The 17,871-nt window shown below is 45.2% G+C and overlaps 1 protein-coding gene across 1 annotated transcript; it reads right to left on the reverse strand.

Annotated features, from left to right (window-relative positions):
* Nucleotides 1-9,672: 9,672 nt before the first annotated feature.
* On the reverse strand, nucleotides 9,673-11,508 carry TMEM121B (transmembrane protein 121B). Its single transcript, XM_026678700.2, is given in 3 exon segments — nucleotides 9,673-11,037; nucleotides 11,039-11,343; nucleotides 11,346-11,508. Coding segments are annotated over 3 exon segments (1,629 nt in total). The 5' UTR covers nucleotides 11,422-11,508; the 3' UTR covers nucleotides 9,673-9,789.
* Nucleotides 11,509-17,871: the final 6,363 nt, after the last annotated feature.

Below are 17,871 nucleotides of genomic sequence, written 5' to 3' on the forward strand. Positions count from 1 at the left end.
CTGAGCTAATGGCTGTTTGTTGGATTGTGCAGCGTCTAACCCAGGGGTGGGCAACTATGGCCCTTTTATGAATTATGGACTTCAACTCCCAGAATTCCTGAGCAAGCCATGCTTGCTCAGGAATTCTGGGAGTTGAAGTCCATAATTCATAAAAGGGCCATAGTTGCCCACCCCTGGTCTAACCTAAGCTAAGTATCAGTGTGCTATGATGATACAAACTGCCTCTTAAGAACACAGGCATAGAAGATAGGAGAATTTGCCAAATGTTCTGAAAGCGTTTCTGAAAGTAACAAGTATTAAGACAGAAACATTTTTAAGTCGAAAGACTGTCTAGTCCAGCATCATTTTCTCCATGGTCGCTAATAGCAGATTATCTGTGAATTTAGTAGTTTTGTAAGGCAAATCAGCAAGAAATCAGTATTCACTTTTGTAACTATAGTCACAATTTGTAGCAATGAATTTTGTCAGCCAGTTTTGCCCTACACAAAGAAGTGTTTTCTATCACCTCTGGCATTTAATTTCAGAGTATTGTCTGCATTTATCTTACTACCAGCAAGGAAGAAAAGCTCTACTTACGACTTGCCCCCTTCTCTCCTTTGTGGTTTTGTCACTGTTTGTTTGTTTTTTTCTGAACTGTAGTATCCAAAACACTTTATCAGAACTGCTAACTGATCAGTTGGACAACTTATTTCTGCAATTTCCTCTGCTAGGATGCCTATGTTAAGCTAATATGGCTAGAGTTGTTAACTATTCCGGTCTATTCAACTATAGACTGATACTGGCTGCTTGATTTTCAGGTAAAATAACTAACTGCCCCCTTACATTAACTATCCCTATTTCATAGGCATGATAGGCCAATGAGGCACTTTGTTCAGCCTTAAAATCTTTTCTCAGTCTTTACCATCAGTTCAGATTCCATTAATGAATGCAATGCTTTCGACTTGCTTACTTTGAAGTACAATTGTCATTTTCTGGTCCAACAAAAGAGATGTTATAAGGCATTGTCCTCTAAGCTTTTTTAAAGGGGAATTTAATAAATTTTTATTGATCTGAAGTCCTGCATGAAGCAATTTGCCCACTTATTTACAAATAATATGAAAAAAAAAATTCTATCAAAGATTCCTAGCAGGATTGCCTGCTTAATTATTATATTAATTATTATATTATTATACTTAATTATTATATGGAATAATATTAGGATTTTTGATTGTTTAACAGTCTTGAAGATACAGCTACTTTGAATATGGACAATATGTCTTTTCTTCACCACCTTATACTTACTACCAGGATAATATTACTTTAATATCAAGACAATATGGAAGCAAGAGAAGGACTTTGTGGTTAAATTTCTTGGGCCAGGTGCAGGGTTTGGGGTTGGGACGTGTAATATTGGTTTGGCTCCTTTTTCCAAGACTGGTGTTAATAGGGAGCAAGAGGTTTACCCATAGCCACTCCCTTGGTAGTGCCACAGGGATGAGGTATGATCAGCATGTATATGGTATTCAGCTTTACATTTCTATCCCTGGTGCTCCAAGTGATGCTATAGCTGCCCTTGGTGTCTGAAGGCCATAGGGGCCTGGAGGGAGGACAACACTGAAGGCGGAATGGCTGTGGGGACCTCAGGATCTAGTTATTTATCATTTTTAGTTCTGTATGTCATTATACTACTCCAGACAGACCTGGTCCTCAACCTGGGAGTTCTCCTAGAATTGCAACTCATGCTCGAAGAACAGGTGACCATCGTGACTTTGTGTTATGCGTCAGTTGCCCCCTTTCTCCGGATCATGAGGTGCCACGCACACTCATCTATGTCCTAGTCGTCTCTCAGTTGGATTACTGCAATGCTCTCTACATGGGGCTACCGTTGAGGAGTATTTAGGAGCTATACCTGATGCAGAAGGCAGGGACACGCAGGGCCCGTAGAATGGCATGTATAACACCGCTGTTGCACTACCTGCATTCGTTACCAGTTTTCTTCCAGGTCCAGTTCAAGGTGCTGGTTATTACCAAAGCCCTATATGGCACGGATCCAGGGTCTCTAAGGAGCCGTCTCAGCCCAGTGTGACTAGCCCACCCCACCTGTGTCAGTGGAAGAGGCCTGCTGCGGACTCCGTCTGCTAAGGAATTCCAGCAGGTGGGGTAAAGAAGAGCTTTTTTCCACTGTCATCCTAATCCTGTGGAGTTGCAGGTAATCCTCAACTGACAACAATTCATTTAGTGACCATTCAAAGTTATGATGACATTGAAAAAAAGTGACATGACCATTTTTCACAGTTCCGACCTTTGGAGCATCCTCATGATCATGTGACCAAAATTCATCTGATTCATATTCACGATCGTTGCTGCATCCCAAGGTCATGTAATTCCCTTTTGCGACCCTCTGACAAGCAAAGTCAATGGGGAAGACAAATTTGCTAAACAACCGGATTGCTAACCAATCAACTGCAGTGACTCACTGAACGACTGTGGCAAGAAAGGTCATAAAGTGGGGCAAAACTCAAATGTCTCACTTAACAAATTTTGGGCTCAATTGTGGTCGTAAGTCGAGGCCTACCTGTACTTTACCACTGAAGGTGAAAACTCCCAACCTTTTGACCTTCCAGAAGGGCATTAAAACTTGATTTTGCCAGTTGGCTGGGAGCCCTAACGGGGGTGCTTCCACTGGATGTGGTTGACCTGGTAAGAAGACCTCAACCCACGTCATCCACCTCCTTGGTTCCATTTTTTGGCAGAGTTTTAAATTTTTAATTACTTTTCTATGTCTCTTTATGTTCTATATACCAGCCAGAGTTGCCCTATTCAGGGAGATGGCATATAACTTTAATAAATAATAAACTTAAAAAGTCAGATATAGGAAATAGTCACAATTGTGCGGATACTGTGGCTTTCAACTTTACCCCTAACCAGATGCTTTTGGATTCTCCATGGAATTATATTCGCAGCAACAGAGACAGCGTTTCATGGCAAAAATCGCCTCTGAAACAAAAGAGTTCTTAAACATGCATGGTTCCCAAACTTGGCTGTTGCCCTGACTACAAGTTGAAGCAAGTAGTTGTGAAAAGGATGTGTGTGTATGTGAGTGTACAAGTACCCATAGATGAGAGGGAGTCGGAGGCTTCTCTGCCAGAAATTATGTCGTGTGCAGAAAATACGTCTATCTCTTGATTCGAAATTTAGACTTGTTTTTAAAATTAGCTTCAAGAATCCAGATAAACTTTTTTCTTTTGCATAGAACCTTCAGAGTTAGATATAGGTGGTCCTCGTCTTGCAACACAATTTGGAATCAGAATTTCCACCGCCAAATGTTAAGTGAGTCATGTCCGATTTTATGGCCTCTTTTTGCCATGGTTAAGCAAATCGCTGCAGTTGTTAAGGGAATCACAGCTGTCATTAAGGGAATCCAGCTTCCTCCCATTGACTGTTGGAAGCTGCCTGGGAAGGTCGCCTGCAAGTAGCAATCACATGACTTGGCATGTTGCAACCATCATAAATACATGCCAGTTGCCAAGTGTCCAAATTTTGATCGTGGGGATGCTTTATTATAAGTGTGGGGACCGGTCATAAGTCACTTTTTTCCGTGCTATTGCAGCTTTGAATGGTTCCTAAATGAATGGTTGAAAATTGAGGACTATCTTTATTGTTGAATAACTTTACAATGCAACTTTAATACTCAACTGCCTACATAGGAATTGAAATTGCTATTAAAAGATCCAAGTACCTCGGGTTAATTCAGTTCAAACTCAGTTAAATAGCAGCCGCTGTGGAGGATTTGGGGAAAGTAATTTCCCAACTTGATTACCTTATGTTCTTCATACATTGTGAAACCTGCTTTCTTGCTAATTACATCAATATATTAAGGCAAATGAGCAGGGCTGTTTTTGGTTTTTTTTCAACTAATGACCTTCTAGCCTACTGGAAATTACTCTGCAGTATCTTTCAGTGTTTATCACTGATGTTCAAGCTGGTTATTTTAATTTTACACTCTGTCTTTTCCTGTGTAGCTTCTATTATACAATTAAATTGTGTGCCATATTTTTCAGCATTGCTGGCTTAATTTAAATTTGCAAATAAATGAAACCATATTTTTAATAATGTATTAATCAGATTGTTTTGTTTTGCATTTGCATGTTTATTATTTTTGGCCAAGCTTGGAAATGAGCAGTTAAGAGAATGCTGAACAGATGCTAAACCTGTTTCATTTTTTACCTAGATATTTAAAGAGCAAGTGTCCATTAGCTAAGTCAGAAAACTGGCTAACTCATAGTTGTTCATGAGTCTACACGCCATTGTGGCTGAATTATCTATATATTAGAAATAGGAAGAATTAATGGAATGATTAACACTCCAAGTACGTTGCATTTCAGAGACACAGTATATCAATGGACAGTTCACAATAACATAATGTTATTCTAGTAAAAGTTTAGAATATTTTATGTAACAAATCTTTTCTTACAATAGCCCTGAAATGATGGAATACAAGAGTATTCTTCATTTTCTTTGTTAGGGCAGTATTTCATAACCAGTTTTTACACAGTTGTAGCTGTCAGCAAGTTTCATATCAAATTTAAGTAGCCGTTAAAAGATGCAAAAATTTATCCTGAAACATTAAATTTTGTTACATATTTAATCTAATCTGCTCCGATGATCATTGCCCAGAAACTATAGGTTGTCCTGGACTTACAATGGTTCATTTAGTGACCATTCAAAGCTACAACAGCACTGAAAAAAGTGACGACCATTTTTCACAGTTATGACTGTTGAAGCATCCCTATGGTCACATGATTCAAATTCAGATGTCATCTTTATGACGGTGCCAGTGTCCCAAGGTCATGAGTCAGAAGGCCCTTTTGCGACCTTCTGACAAGCGAAGTCAATGGGGAAGCCAGGTTCACTTTACAACCAGGTTATTAGCTTAACTGCAGTGATTCACTTGACAACTGTGGCAGGAAAGTCATAAAATGGGGGCAAAATTCACTTAACAACAGAAACTTTAGGATCAATTGTGGTCGTAAGTCAAGGACTACCTGTAATTATACATAGTTAAAATCTGAAATGTTGTAAATATCTTGTGTATCTATTGCAACAGCTAAACCTGACTGCCTCTGAGTTTTCTAAATGTATCTGTCTTCAGTACCTTTCTCTAGGTACATAAAAAGTTAAGAACTTGAAGAACATTTGTGGCCTTCAGTCTAAGATCATGATTCAAGAGAAGCTTTAACCTCTACTGACTGCAGTGGAGATTAGCACAAGCTCTAATTAAGATTTGTACCATTGAAAAATGGTTGACTTTGGCTGGTATGCATCACTGGTGGGATTCAATTTTTTTTACTACCAGTTCTATGAGCATGGCCTGGTGGGCGTGGCAGGGGAAGGATACTGTAAAATCTCCAGTCAAAGGTGGCATTTGCCGGTTCTCCGAACTACTCAAAATGTCCGCTACCAGTTCTCCAGAACTGGTCAGAACCTGCTAAATACCACCTCTTGCAGTGAAAATGGTTAGGTCTACATGAAGTGCTTGAGGTATTTATGTTGTCTTATGCCACAAAACAAACATTTTATCTTGTCAAGGTGTAGAAGTAATGCATATGGCTTCTCATAGCCCAAAGTCATCATGGCAGCTGGACAGTAAAGAAATATACATATGGAAAACTGCATACCAGCTACTTTCTCAAATTTTGAAATTTCCATTTCATGTTTTAGTAAGTATCCAGAGCATAAGAGATGTTTTTAAATCTCCCAGAGAAAAGGAAAAAAATAGAGCCAAGAAATGTCCAGCCTATTGCCAACTATAAATCAGCATCTTGTCTCCATATTGTATTTTGATACAAGAATTGGAATTGCCTGAATTCTGAAGTTTTGCTAAATTAAAATTGGGAGGATAAGTGATACATTTTTATCATACCTGAATTGCAAATATTTAACTAGATATCAGTCAAAAATACATTCTTTTTATTATTAAGAACAAAACCTTTATTTTATTTTTTTAAATACTCTGTTAAGTGTATGGGGATGCTAGGTTTCCTGGGCTATATAACTGTTTTATTTTCCATAGTATTGTATAGCTGCCCTTGTCATAACTGGAGGTTTGCTGCTTAAAACTAAGGGTTCCTACAGGTAGCTTTAGTTCAAATTTGTATGCTAGCTTGCAATCAGCTATCATTTCAATAATGCCTACTTAAACTAATTCAACTTACTAACAACTTGCAGTCATTGTTATTTCAGTTAATAAGTGTGTATTATTTTCAAAGGTACAATATGGGTCAAGGTTTAATATTTATTTCCAGTGCTATGAAATATGAAATGATTGATGCTACAAAAGATTAGCCCAACTGCTTCAAAATGCAACAGTTGCATGTATTCTAATGATATTTGGGTGAGCAAATAGAACTTGGTATTTCTTTAGTAGGCAACTAGCATCCCCATTTAAAATATCACAGAGTTCAGGAAAGGGCAAAAGGAAGAGCGCACAGTACTTAAGCTTCACAATCACAATCACAGCACCAAGATTGTCCAGACGAATAGAAAGGAAATACTAAAGGGAAGGCCTCTGGCCAAAATTTTACACCACCATTCTTCAAAAACTCTGCTTTGGGACCAGAATAAAGCACTAGTGAGAAAGTTAAACTATTTTTAATCCTGTAATAACAGGCTTAGCAAACAACCCAAGAGTTGTTGTATAGAATTACGTAACGAAGCACCCAATGGAAACCTTTTAAAACTGCATTGGAGGATCAGGTCCTTTATTCATTTTTCATAATTGATAACTTAATTGCAGAGAAGAATATTATTGAATTGGGAAGAAAGCAGCACTTCCCCCACATGCCATCATATACAATTTACATCTTTTTGTGGAATAGACTTCTTGATCTAGCCAGTTTATAGGGAGAAAGAAGTAACTACATTTCTTCCATATTATGTCCAATAATTTGATTCTCTGAAAAAGTAGGTATTAAGAAAAAAATGAGTAGGTGAATATTTTCTTATTTGCTAAATCACTGCACCTATCACCATTTCTGAGCCTTTAGTGCGAAGAAATTAAAAAACAAACACATGAGTGGTTGAAAACAGGTTACTCTAAATCCTCTTTGGAGCATCATCCAAATTTGGAGTTTTATTTGGCCCTGTTGAAGCCTGACTGCGTTATGAAACATTAGGACACCTGCCAAGACATCCAAGTTCTCACTAGTGATCTGGGTGTGACCTGTCACATTTAATCCCTTTTCAAATTAGTTTGAACCTATGAGGAAGCTATGTCACATTCACAAATTATCGGGTACAAAAAGCTAATCCCAATTTGTTTGGCCTGCCTCAAATGGACATTTTAGCAAGTAGAACTTAATAGACCTGAATGAAGGCTGTCCTCAAAACAGAGCACCAATTTATTGAAATCAAAGAAGGCTTATCCCAAGAGACATGGAAGTCTCAGGTGCAGGTGTTAAAGAGACCCTGTTATCACTGGTGAGTTAGCTGTTAATCAAGAGAGAAGGACATTCAGGCCCCTCTCCAGATGCAATAAGTTTCAAGCACAGAGGTAGACATTAGCAAAGGAAAAGGGAACACCTTACAAGAGTGTAGGCAGCACCCTAAGTTACAATGATCAAGAGTATCATATAGTCTGAAACGGGTCTCCAACCTTGGCAACTTTAAGACTTGTGGACTTTAACTCCCAGCTTTGGGAGTTGAAGTCTACAAGTCTTCAAGTCCATAAAACTTCCTCAGCTTTGCTGGCTGCGGAATTCTGGGAGTTGAAGTCCACAAGTCTTAAAGTTGCCAAGGTTGGAGACCCCTGGTCTGAAACACTTTGGAACCTTGGAATTCAAGAGGAGAAGACAAAATTAAAGCAATAAAGGGCACTATGATTGTGCAAAAAAAAAAAAAAGTCAGCCTACAGTACATATGTGGCTGAATCCTTTGACATGATAAGAAGAAAAGGAACCTACACTAGATTCCTGAGAGAAAATCTTACTGATTTATGTGTTCTGATAGGTGCTTGGGATCTTTATGCTGAATTTTCCTCCACACAGTTAGCAGAGGGAATGTAGAAAAGGAAACAATTGTTAAGGGGGAAAAATGTGTCCTTGATTTGCCCTTGGTCAAAGCAGCTGGTAGAACAAGAGCACCTTGGCGCAGCAATGCTGAGGAGAGGCACATTTTAAAAGAAAAATGGCTTAACTCTCAAGGAGATGGTATTTTTGTGCCCAGGTTGTTCGGTTTGCAGGTGATAACTGCCGTGCATAGATTCCCCCCACCCCCACAAACCCTAGAAACAAGAATCTATGGGTAGAAATTTGGCAGGGGAAAAGCTAAAATTCACATGCCTCGCATGTCATTTTGATATAGAAATAATGTTTATACCAGAGGACCATCTGATCAGGATCATCCATTTTTTTCAACTGGAAAATCCCTTCCACAACCTTATTCATAGAACTGTTCCAACATAGCATCAGCAAAAAATAATTATTTTCTTTCATTAGTCAGCGTTGTCATTAATACTTAAGTCCATTAGGAAATCCAGGCAGGTAGGCTAGATTGGGAAGTGTTTTAAAAAAACAGGAAGAAGGCAATGTGGAAGCTGCATTTGTTTGGTTGCCAAGAGAACTAAGCACTTCTATTCATGAAGTGACCAAGACTCAACCCAAAATAGATTTTAGCCACTGCTGCAGGAGGGACACACAATACGTATGGACAATTTGAACATATCAGGCAAAGCTTCATGATCTTTCCACAGCATGCCACAGGGTGATTGGCTTGTCCCCAGTTCTCCCTTCATTGTAGGCATTGATGGCAGGAGGCACCTCAGCAAGGACAGGTGAGTGGGAAACCTGACAAGGTGAAGAAATGGAAATAATGTACATTTCCCCTTTCTTTAAAGGATAAGAATAAGAAGCCACCTCCTTCTTGAATCACAGGAGATGAGCAAAAAGGAGTCCGTAGCATAGCACATGAAGCAGCTGTTAGAATCTATAGAATAAATAGGTTAAGTGTGGAAAGAAAGTATTTAGGACTCGGGAATCTAAATATGGGAATGTTTTTGTCATGAAAAAGCTTATTGCTGCCATCATTAGGCCTAGTGGATACATTACTGGGATTAATTGGGAATGGGATGGGAATGTACCTATTCCCTTGGAGAAGAGATATCTGTATACATTTCCAAAAGTTATATATGCCCATGATTATAAATGGTTAGGTAGAGAAGAGAGTGGAGCAAGAATAGTATGAAGAATGCAACAAGAGATCCAAATTACATGGGTTCTCTCTGTCCAGGCATCCATTTCATAAAGCATTCTACCCATCTTGACTACTACTGTATGGACATCCTTGCCCTGATGGAATCACCCTAAGCCAATGTTCACATGATCAGCCAAGAATCTACAGGGAAGTACTTGTGTGGCAGAGTCTTCAGAAAGCCAACTGAGATAGGGAATGGATTTGTGAACAGTGACAACGATCGTATGGGAGAGTCCATAATTAAGACTTGACCAAAAGGAAACTTCACAAATATGGGGGGGGGGGGAGTAATAAAGACTACAAAGTAAATACAGGTTAGAACCCCCCACTTTCCAGTTCATTCAGTAAGTGACCAACACAGTCGTGGAGAAGGAGTAAATTTGATGGGACAACTGAATGGATGCCACCTACTGAAGAAGGCCTAAATAACTGGACAGCTATAAACACAAAATAACCAGAGACGATTAAGAAGGAATAGAGTTTACAAAGGATGGATGGGCAGGATGAAGGAAGTTTCCCACCCACCCCCAAGTCTAACTTTGAAGCCCCCTCCCTTTGTCCTCAGCTCTGGGCAGTGACAGCCAATGTGTTGACGTAGCCATGGGGCCCCATGTCGTTCTCTGAGATGCAGTGACTGAGCTGGCCAGCCCCGACGCCTGTGGAAAGGACGGGCACGTTCTTGCCCTTGCCGCCCTGCCCGCTGGCCGAGTGGAGAAGGTAGCAGGTCTCCATGGCCTCCAAGGCCCGGCAGGCCAGGAAGAAGAGGTTCTTGAGCATGAAGATGGAGAGCGGCTGCTGGTAGCGCACCAGCAGGAGGCAGCGCAGGGCCAGCAGCGGCGCATCCAGGAGTCCGGCGGGGAGCAGCCAGTGCACGGCCAGGCGGCCGGCGCCGGGGGCCCGCGGCGCGCTCAGCTCGTACAGCCAGAGCACGGGCGAGGCCAGGCACAAGAAGTAGACGGCGATCAGCACGTACCGGACGGGCAGCGGCAGGGGCAAGGCGGGCCGGGCCGGCTGCAAGAGCAGCAGCTCCAGGAGGGTGAAGCTGTCCAGCAGGTCCAGGCACGTGGCCAGGAAGGCGGCAGAGGCGCGGTGCTGGGGCGGCGGCTGGGCCGGCAGGAGCAGCTGCCCGCCGCCGGGATCGGTGCTGATGGCGCGCAGGAGGCAGTAGAGGAGCGGGGCCGAGAGCGCCAGCGTGATGCGGAAGCCCGTGGCGCCCAGCGGCAGGCGCAGCTCGACCAGCTCCAGGATGGACGTGCCCAGGATGAGGGCCGCCTTGGGCGTGAAGGCGATGGCGTAGATCAGCCAGGCCAAGTGAGCGTAGGCGAAGTCCCCGCTTCGCGGAGCGGCCCCCGCCTTGGCCCCCGAGCCCGCCCCGCCGCCTCTGCCGCCGTACGGGCCGTGAGCCAGCAGCGGGTGCAAGGGCGGGGGCGTCGGGTGGCCTCCTCCGGCCCCCAACGGGCGGTCCCGCCGACGGGCGCGGCTGTTGCGGCAGAAGAAGATGCTCCAGCCGGCCGCCAGCACCAGGTCGGTGGCGATCCAGCTGCACCAGTACAAGTCGGTGACGGCGATCAGGTAGATGTCCAGCAGCGCCCCCTGGCCCAGCAGCAGCACCAAGGACAGCGCCTGGTAGCCCCAACGCGGCCCGGCGCCGAAGCCCCCCGCCCACAGCAGCCCGGCCGCCGGGCCCGCCGCCGCCCCCGGCCCACCCAGCGGAGCCCCGTACAGCTCGCCGGCGGTCATGGTGCAGCCCGACGACGAGGAGCTGCTGAAGCCTGACGAGGCGCAAGCTGAGGCGGCGGCGGCGGCGGCGGGGAATGGTAACGACGGCTGCCGGCGAGGCGGACTCCTGAGCCGGCGGCACCAGCGGCTTGGCTTCTTCCCCTTCGCCGTCCTCGTCCTCCTCGCTGCTGCGGTCGCTGCTGCTCCTGCTGTTGGTGCTGGTGCCGCGGCTGCTGCTGCTGCTGCGACCGCTGCTGCTCCGCGTCCGGGTCGAGGCCGAATTGGAAACCGAGCCCCGCCTGCCCCTCCGGGTGCCGCCGCTGGAGCTGCTGGTGCTGCTGACGCCGCCGCCGCCGCCGCCGCCCAGAAAGAGCGGCTGCAGATCCCCGGCAGCGGCGGGGGAGGCGGCGGGGGAGCCTGGAAGGAGCCGGAGGAGGAGGAGACCGAGCGCTGGTTGGAGACCACCCGGTGCATGGTCAGCCTGGCCCCACTGCCCCCAAGGCGACGGGCCGGCCGGCGGGCCACAGCCCTCCCGCCCGGGCGGCCAAAAACCAAACCAAACCCAGCAACCCTGCCCGGCGCAGGCGAACCGCGGGGGAGCGCGAGCGCTGGGCGGGCGAGGCTGAGCGAACGCGGAGACCCGGCCTGGATCCTCGGGATCCGGGAAAACCCGGAGCGGATCCGCGCGGAGTCGGACGAGGAGGAAGGCAGGGGGAAAAAAGGGGTGGGGGGCTGCGTGGGACAGAACCGCCGGAGTAGAGGCGGCCTTGGAGGATCCTGGACGCGCGAGGCCGAGGGCCGGCTCTGCTCTGAGGAAGCGGCTGCCGAGCCGTTGGAGGGACGCGGGCAGGGGCGGCCGCGAGGTAGGAGGCACTTGGGAGCAGAGCCCCCCCACCCTTCTTGGCAACTGGGTGGGCGGCCTGTGACAGCAGCAGCAGCACATGAGTCACTTGCTGGAGGGGGCAGGAAAAACGTTGCCTAGCTGGAAAGGAAACCCGAGACCCTGAGTGTGCCCCCCTCCGCCCTCGACTTGGGGAATTAAGGAGGGGTTGTTGGAAGAGACCCTTCTCCAACATGGACACTCCCCTCTCCCCCTGTGAATTGGTTTTTGGGTACATGGGCTCCCACACAGGTGCTTTCAAGTCACTCTGTGACTCCTGGCAACTATCAGAACGAATCCCTGCAGTTTTCTTAACAAGGACATTTCCCAGAGGGGGTGGTCCAAGGTCTTCCACCTGGCCTTGTGCCTAAGGCAGAATTAGAACTCACACGTTCTAATCATGCTAGCCTGATGACTTAAACCACTGCACCTAACTGTCTCTCCAAGATTGGAGTACATCCAGTTCCTGTGTCATCTCCAGATAAAATCTAGGGGGGGGTGTCAGATGGAGAAGGGTGTCTTTTGCACCCTTCATAGAATTCTTTATTGGCCAAGTGTGATTGGACACACACAAGGAATTTGTCTTGGGGCAAATGCTCTCAGTGTACATAAAAGAAAAGATACATTCGCCAAGAGTCAAGACTCATAAGGTATGACACTTAATAAGAGTGCCTCTTTAAGCCCAAGGCTCCAAAAGGGGCTTCTTCCACCTTCTCGGGTTCTCTGAGAAGGACATTGACTGCTGCTTATGGCTTTGGGCAGAAGTCTTTATCACCCTGTCCTCACCCAGCCAGGACACTCTGGTGTGCTGTGATGTAATATCAATGAACCTGAGCTGGCATTCCTTGCAGCATCCTCTTGGCCCTTTGAGAAAACTTAAAGCCCAGCATCTGGAAGTCAATCAGGACAAACTTAAGGCCATCTATGGCAGAAGTCCCCAATCATTCTATCTTTGTGAACCTGCAGTGGCATCAGAGAAAATCATTCCTCATGAGTGGCAGATGAGCACATGTGTGCAGTTCCATTTGTACAAGCCGTGGGCGTGCATGCATACCATTCACATAAATGGAGCTTCATGCACGCATGCAGCCACCCACTGCTTGTGCGGGCCGGTTCCAAATAGCCATTGGGGATCCCCGTATTCGTGGACTACAATTCTGCAAGACACAAAGAGGAATCCAAAATGTTTCAAGTATATTCAGTGTGTATTAAGAAGATACAGCGGTAAAGAAAAACAGGAATGGATGTTAGGATTAACGAACCTGAATTTAGAAGTAGGAATGAAGGACCAATAGATAGTTCCCTTGTAATAGGAAGGGCAGAAGCCAAATACTTGTTCTGAGCACAATAGAATAAAACCAAACTTTTAACACCAGGCTATATATAATTAATCTCTGTAGTTAGAAGTTTGGCATCCTACAATCTGAGGTGATATTTGGTGTCCTACAATCTATTTTCTTCCTCATAGACAGCCAATTGTCTTCAACAGAACAAAAGCTTCCCGCAAACTTTTTGACACATTTACAGATTAACAGAGTTGGAAGGGACCTCATAGGTCATCTAGTCCAACCCCCCTGCCCAAGCAGGAGACCCTACACCATTTCTGACAAATGGCAATCCAATCTCTTCTTGAAAGCCTCCAGTGATGAAGCTCCCACAACTTCTGAGGGCAAGCTGTTCCATTGATTGATCGTTCTCACTGTCAGAACATTTCTCCTTATTTCCAGGCTGAATCTCTCCTTGTTCAGTTTCTATCCATTATTCTTTTTCTGGTCTTCAGGTGCTTTGGAGAATAGCTTGACCCCTTCCTCCCTGTGGCAACCCCTCAAATATTGGAAGACTGCTATCATGTTCATACCTGGATACCTGCATACCTGGGTCCTTCTCTTTACTAGACTAGCCAAGCCCAGTCCCTGCAACCATTCGTTGTATGTTTTAGCCTCCAGTCCCCTAATCATCCTGGTTGCTCTTCTCTGTACTTTTTCTGGGGTCTCAATGTCCTCCTGATTGTTTAGCTTCAAAGAGAGAATTATTCTTGCTCTGAGATTGGGCTAGGTAATCCCTTATGAATATACCTTAATAGATGAAGAAAGAAAAAGTCTACAGATCAATCGTTTTGATCTAACAGGACTCTGTAGAAACTTGCATTGCTAGACTAACACCACAAAATGCAATGTGGATTTGCAATGTGCTCAAATGCTTCGGTACAAAATTCAAATCTGGAAAGGTTCTGCTGCAAAGTGACATCAGGCAGGGCTACATGCCAAAAAAACCAAGGTTAAAAAAAACCTTACATCACAATGTCATAGCCCATATGTGCGCTTTTCTACCAGTCTTTTAATAGTCATTTTTATTAAATATTACAATTTATAACAATAAAAACTAATGTAAACTTTTCAAAAAGGGCCTAGATTCTTACTTTTTGGTCCAAAGATAATATGTTAAATGACAGTAAGATGATAACTTCTTTTATGACTAAATTATTTGGTTCAATGCATCGTAATAATTCTTCTAATACCAGTCTCTCTCTCTCTCTCTCTCTCTCTCTCTCTCTCTCTCTCTCCCTCCCTCCTCCTCCCTCCCTCTCTCTCTCTCCCTCCCTCCTCCCTCCCTCCCTCCATGTCTCTCTCTCTCCCTCCCTCCCTCCCTCCCTCCCTCCATGTCTCTCTCCCTCCCTCCCTCCCTCCCTCCATGTCTCTCCCTCCCTCCCTCCCTCCCTCCCTCCCTCCATGTCCTCCTCCCTCCCTCCCTCCCTCCCCCTCCATGTCTCTCTCTCTCCCTCCCTCCCTCCCTCCCTCCCTCCATGTCTCTCTCTCCCTCCCTCCCTCCCTCCCTCCCTCCATGTCTCTCCCTCCCTCCCTCCCTCCCTCCCTCCATGTCTCTCTCTCTCTCTCTCCGAATATTGTATGAAAAAGCAGCGGGTGAAAAATTTATTCTCCACCTTATCAAGAGCCATCTTTCTTTAGAGCAGAAAGACTGAAGAAAGGGGAGTGTTTTAAATGAAACAGCCGAAGCCCACAATTATGTCTCACAAAATCTGTCAGGAGGTAGCAGGTGCAGAAGGGAGACAAAGAGAGTAAGACAATTGGATTCCTCTTTAAAAGTGCAAATAGCTGTTTCAGGGGGAGTGGATGGATGGCACTCCTGAGACAGTAAGCGGCTTCACAAGCCAGAATTAACATGCCAAGATGGTGCTGAACACTCTCTCAGCTCAATGGCTCTTGTCTTGCTGATTTTCCAAGCACTGCTCTCCAATCGCTAATTCCTATTTTTCCGTTCTGTTCAGCTTGCATCTCTTCCCCCCCCTATTTTGCTGGTTCCTTTTGTTCAATACCCAAACACAAGAAGCCATGTTTTACAGACCTCCTCCTATGCTCAAAGGACTTGCTGCAGCTCCCCAGAATTGCAGACCAGAGAGGTTTTGTTCATCTTGTCCCTGGATTGCATCTGAGAAATTTGGGTTGGAATCTACTGTTCTGTAATTTAAACCCATAATTCCCAGTTTTTTCTGACCAAGACTTCCGTAATGAAGCACACGCTTAGTTAAAAAAACTCTTGTTTAATTTCAACGCTGGGAATTATGTTCATTCCCAGCCTGTAATGAGTCCCAAATAGTCCCTCGAGATAAGCACCCACCTTTCTCTCTCCTTTGAATTGCTGCCAACAACTAAAGTGCCAAATGAACTAGAAAAACCCAACTGAAATACAAACTCCACAGAGCTTCAAGGATTAATCCGAACAGAATGAACGACTTTGCTTCCTACAAAGGTTTCTTCACCTTTGCCTGTCTTTTATACCTTATGGGAGGGGCAATCACCTCCCAGGCCTTACTCCCAAGTTGTCCCTTTTGTCTCAGCTGCTCTTGCCTTCTAGCAGCTCTGTGCACACACACACTGGGAACAGGCTCCCCTTGTTCCTCTGCCTCGCTGCTGCCAGACTCCGGAGGCTCTGGAGTCAGCACCCCATCGGATGCAGGACCCTCATCCAAGTCCTCTCCAGACTCCCAGACTGGTCCCCGTTCTTCCCCATTGTCCAATTCTGCTTCTGTCTGCACAGGCTGCCGGCGAACCACAACACAGTTCTGTACTCTAAAACAAGAGCCCTTGACTTACAACTCCAATTGCGACCAGAATTTTTGTTGCTAAATAAGGTAATCCTTAAATAAGTCATGACCAATTTTACATTTTTTTTGATTAAGCGAATCACTGCGATTAAGTGAGTCACAGTTATTACATTAATCCAGTTTCCCTCAGTTATTTTGCTTTTTGGAATCAGTGGGGGAAGGTTGTAAATGATGATCACAGGACCTGGGAAGCTGCAACTGTTTTAAAGACAGGCTGGTTACAAAATTTGGCATGCCACCATGGGGATGCCGCAAGAATCATAAATGTGAAGACTGTATTTGTTACTTTTTGTAATTTTGAATGGTCACTAAACGAAGGGTTGCAGGGGTGGGCTGCTGGGGGTTCGCAGGGGTTTGGGAGACCCCCCTAGCAAAGATTCTGTGCAGTTTGGAGAACCCCCAAATCCCACTCCTGGTTGGCCCCGCCCACCCCACCTCGCCCCTCCCAGGAGTCCCCACGTGGCCCATTTTGGATGAAGGTGAGCATAGGCATGCCCAGAGGCTAGAGGAGGGCGAAAAACGTGCCTCCCAGAAATTTGGGACGGCCAGAAATGGGCCCGTTTCCGGCTTCTAGAGAGCCTCTGGAGCCTGGGGAGGCCGTTTTCGCCCTCTCGGAGGCTTGAGAAAAGCCTCCGGATCCCAGGAAAGGAAAAAACATCCTCCCACAGTGGTGCAGGAGGCTGACTAGGCCACACCCACCATGGCTATGCCCACCCAGCAACCAGCCAGGGAACCCTTTGCTAAAAATTTTGAAGCCCACCCCTGAACGGTTGTAAATCAAGGACTATCTGCATATCCTTCCTTGTAAGAGATCTACGTATGTACACGACTAGATCTAGAAAATTTCTAACAGGAAGCAAGAGGCTTAGAGAGGGAAAGGTTGAGGTAAACACAGCCCTGATCTAAAAGAGTGCTTTACACAAATATTACAAGCTCTGAAAGGGAAGGTCTATTTGGGAGACAATTAACCCCATGAATTATAGCTTAGCACTTAATACTGGGTAAGAGCATCTACCTCTTGAGGTATTTTTCTCGATTCCCCCATAATTTCAATTTTCGTTAAAAGAGATCCTTGTGATCTTTCCATCCCCCACTTGCTTTGGGGTAGAGGTTTGTGAATGATAGGGTTTCACAATGAAGTAAATCAGATTCCTTTGATGAGCAAGCAGTCAACCAGTGATACCAGTACACCTGGACAGTTGGAAATGGAGGATGAAGATGCAAGTGATGGCTCCCAGGAGCACTAAAAGCAGAGGTGGTATTCAGCAGGTTCTGACCAATTCTGGAGAACCGGTAGTGGAAATTTTGAGTAGTTCGGAAAACCAGCAAAACCCACCTCTGACTGGCCCCGCCCCCATCTATTCTCCGCCTCCCAAGTCCCAGCTGATTGGCTGGGTCTTCTTTTGATGCCCTGCATAGGAGAACAGAGCTGGAAAGCAGGTTAGTGGGGTGGGGAGGGAACGGGATTTTGCAGTATCCTTCCCCTGGGGTGGGAATGGAGATTTTACAGTAACCTTCCCCTGCCACGCCCACCAAGCCATGCCCACAGAACCGTTAGTAAAAAAAAATTGAATCCCACTACCGACTAAAAGAGAATATGAAACTTCCTTTGTCACAGGGACAGTAGGAAAAAAGAAACCTAGGGCAGCCATCTTGAATTCCGCAGTGAAACTTTCTCTTTATTTTCTTATACCTTCTATTGAAAATGAAGTATTGGTGTGCATGCCCAAATTGGCATATCTTTAAACTAAATGACCAATTTCTGATCAACATTATATGGAGAAAGGATGGTAAAACAAATTCTGAAAATATCCAAATCTTCCCCCAGCAGAATGCTCCTATAACTATTATCTTCTTAACTATTATAAAGTATGATTGATATGTTCACCACTTTGATTTTTTTGTAAAAATAAGAAAGATA

The sequence above is a fragment of the Notechis scutatus genome, chromosome 6 (genome assembly GCF_049901735.1).
Source record: "Notechis scutatus isolate UNSWTSFEM ecotype Mainland chromosome 6, rNotScu1.2, whole genome shotgun sequence".
Taxonomy (NCBI): domain Eukaryota; kingdom Metazoa; phylum Chordata; class Lepidosauria; order Squamata; family Elapidae; genus Notechis; species Notechis scutatus.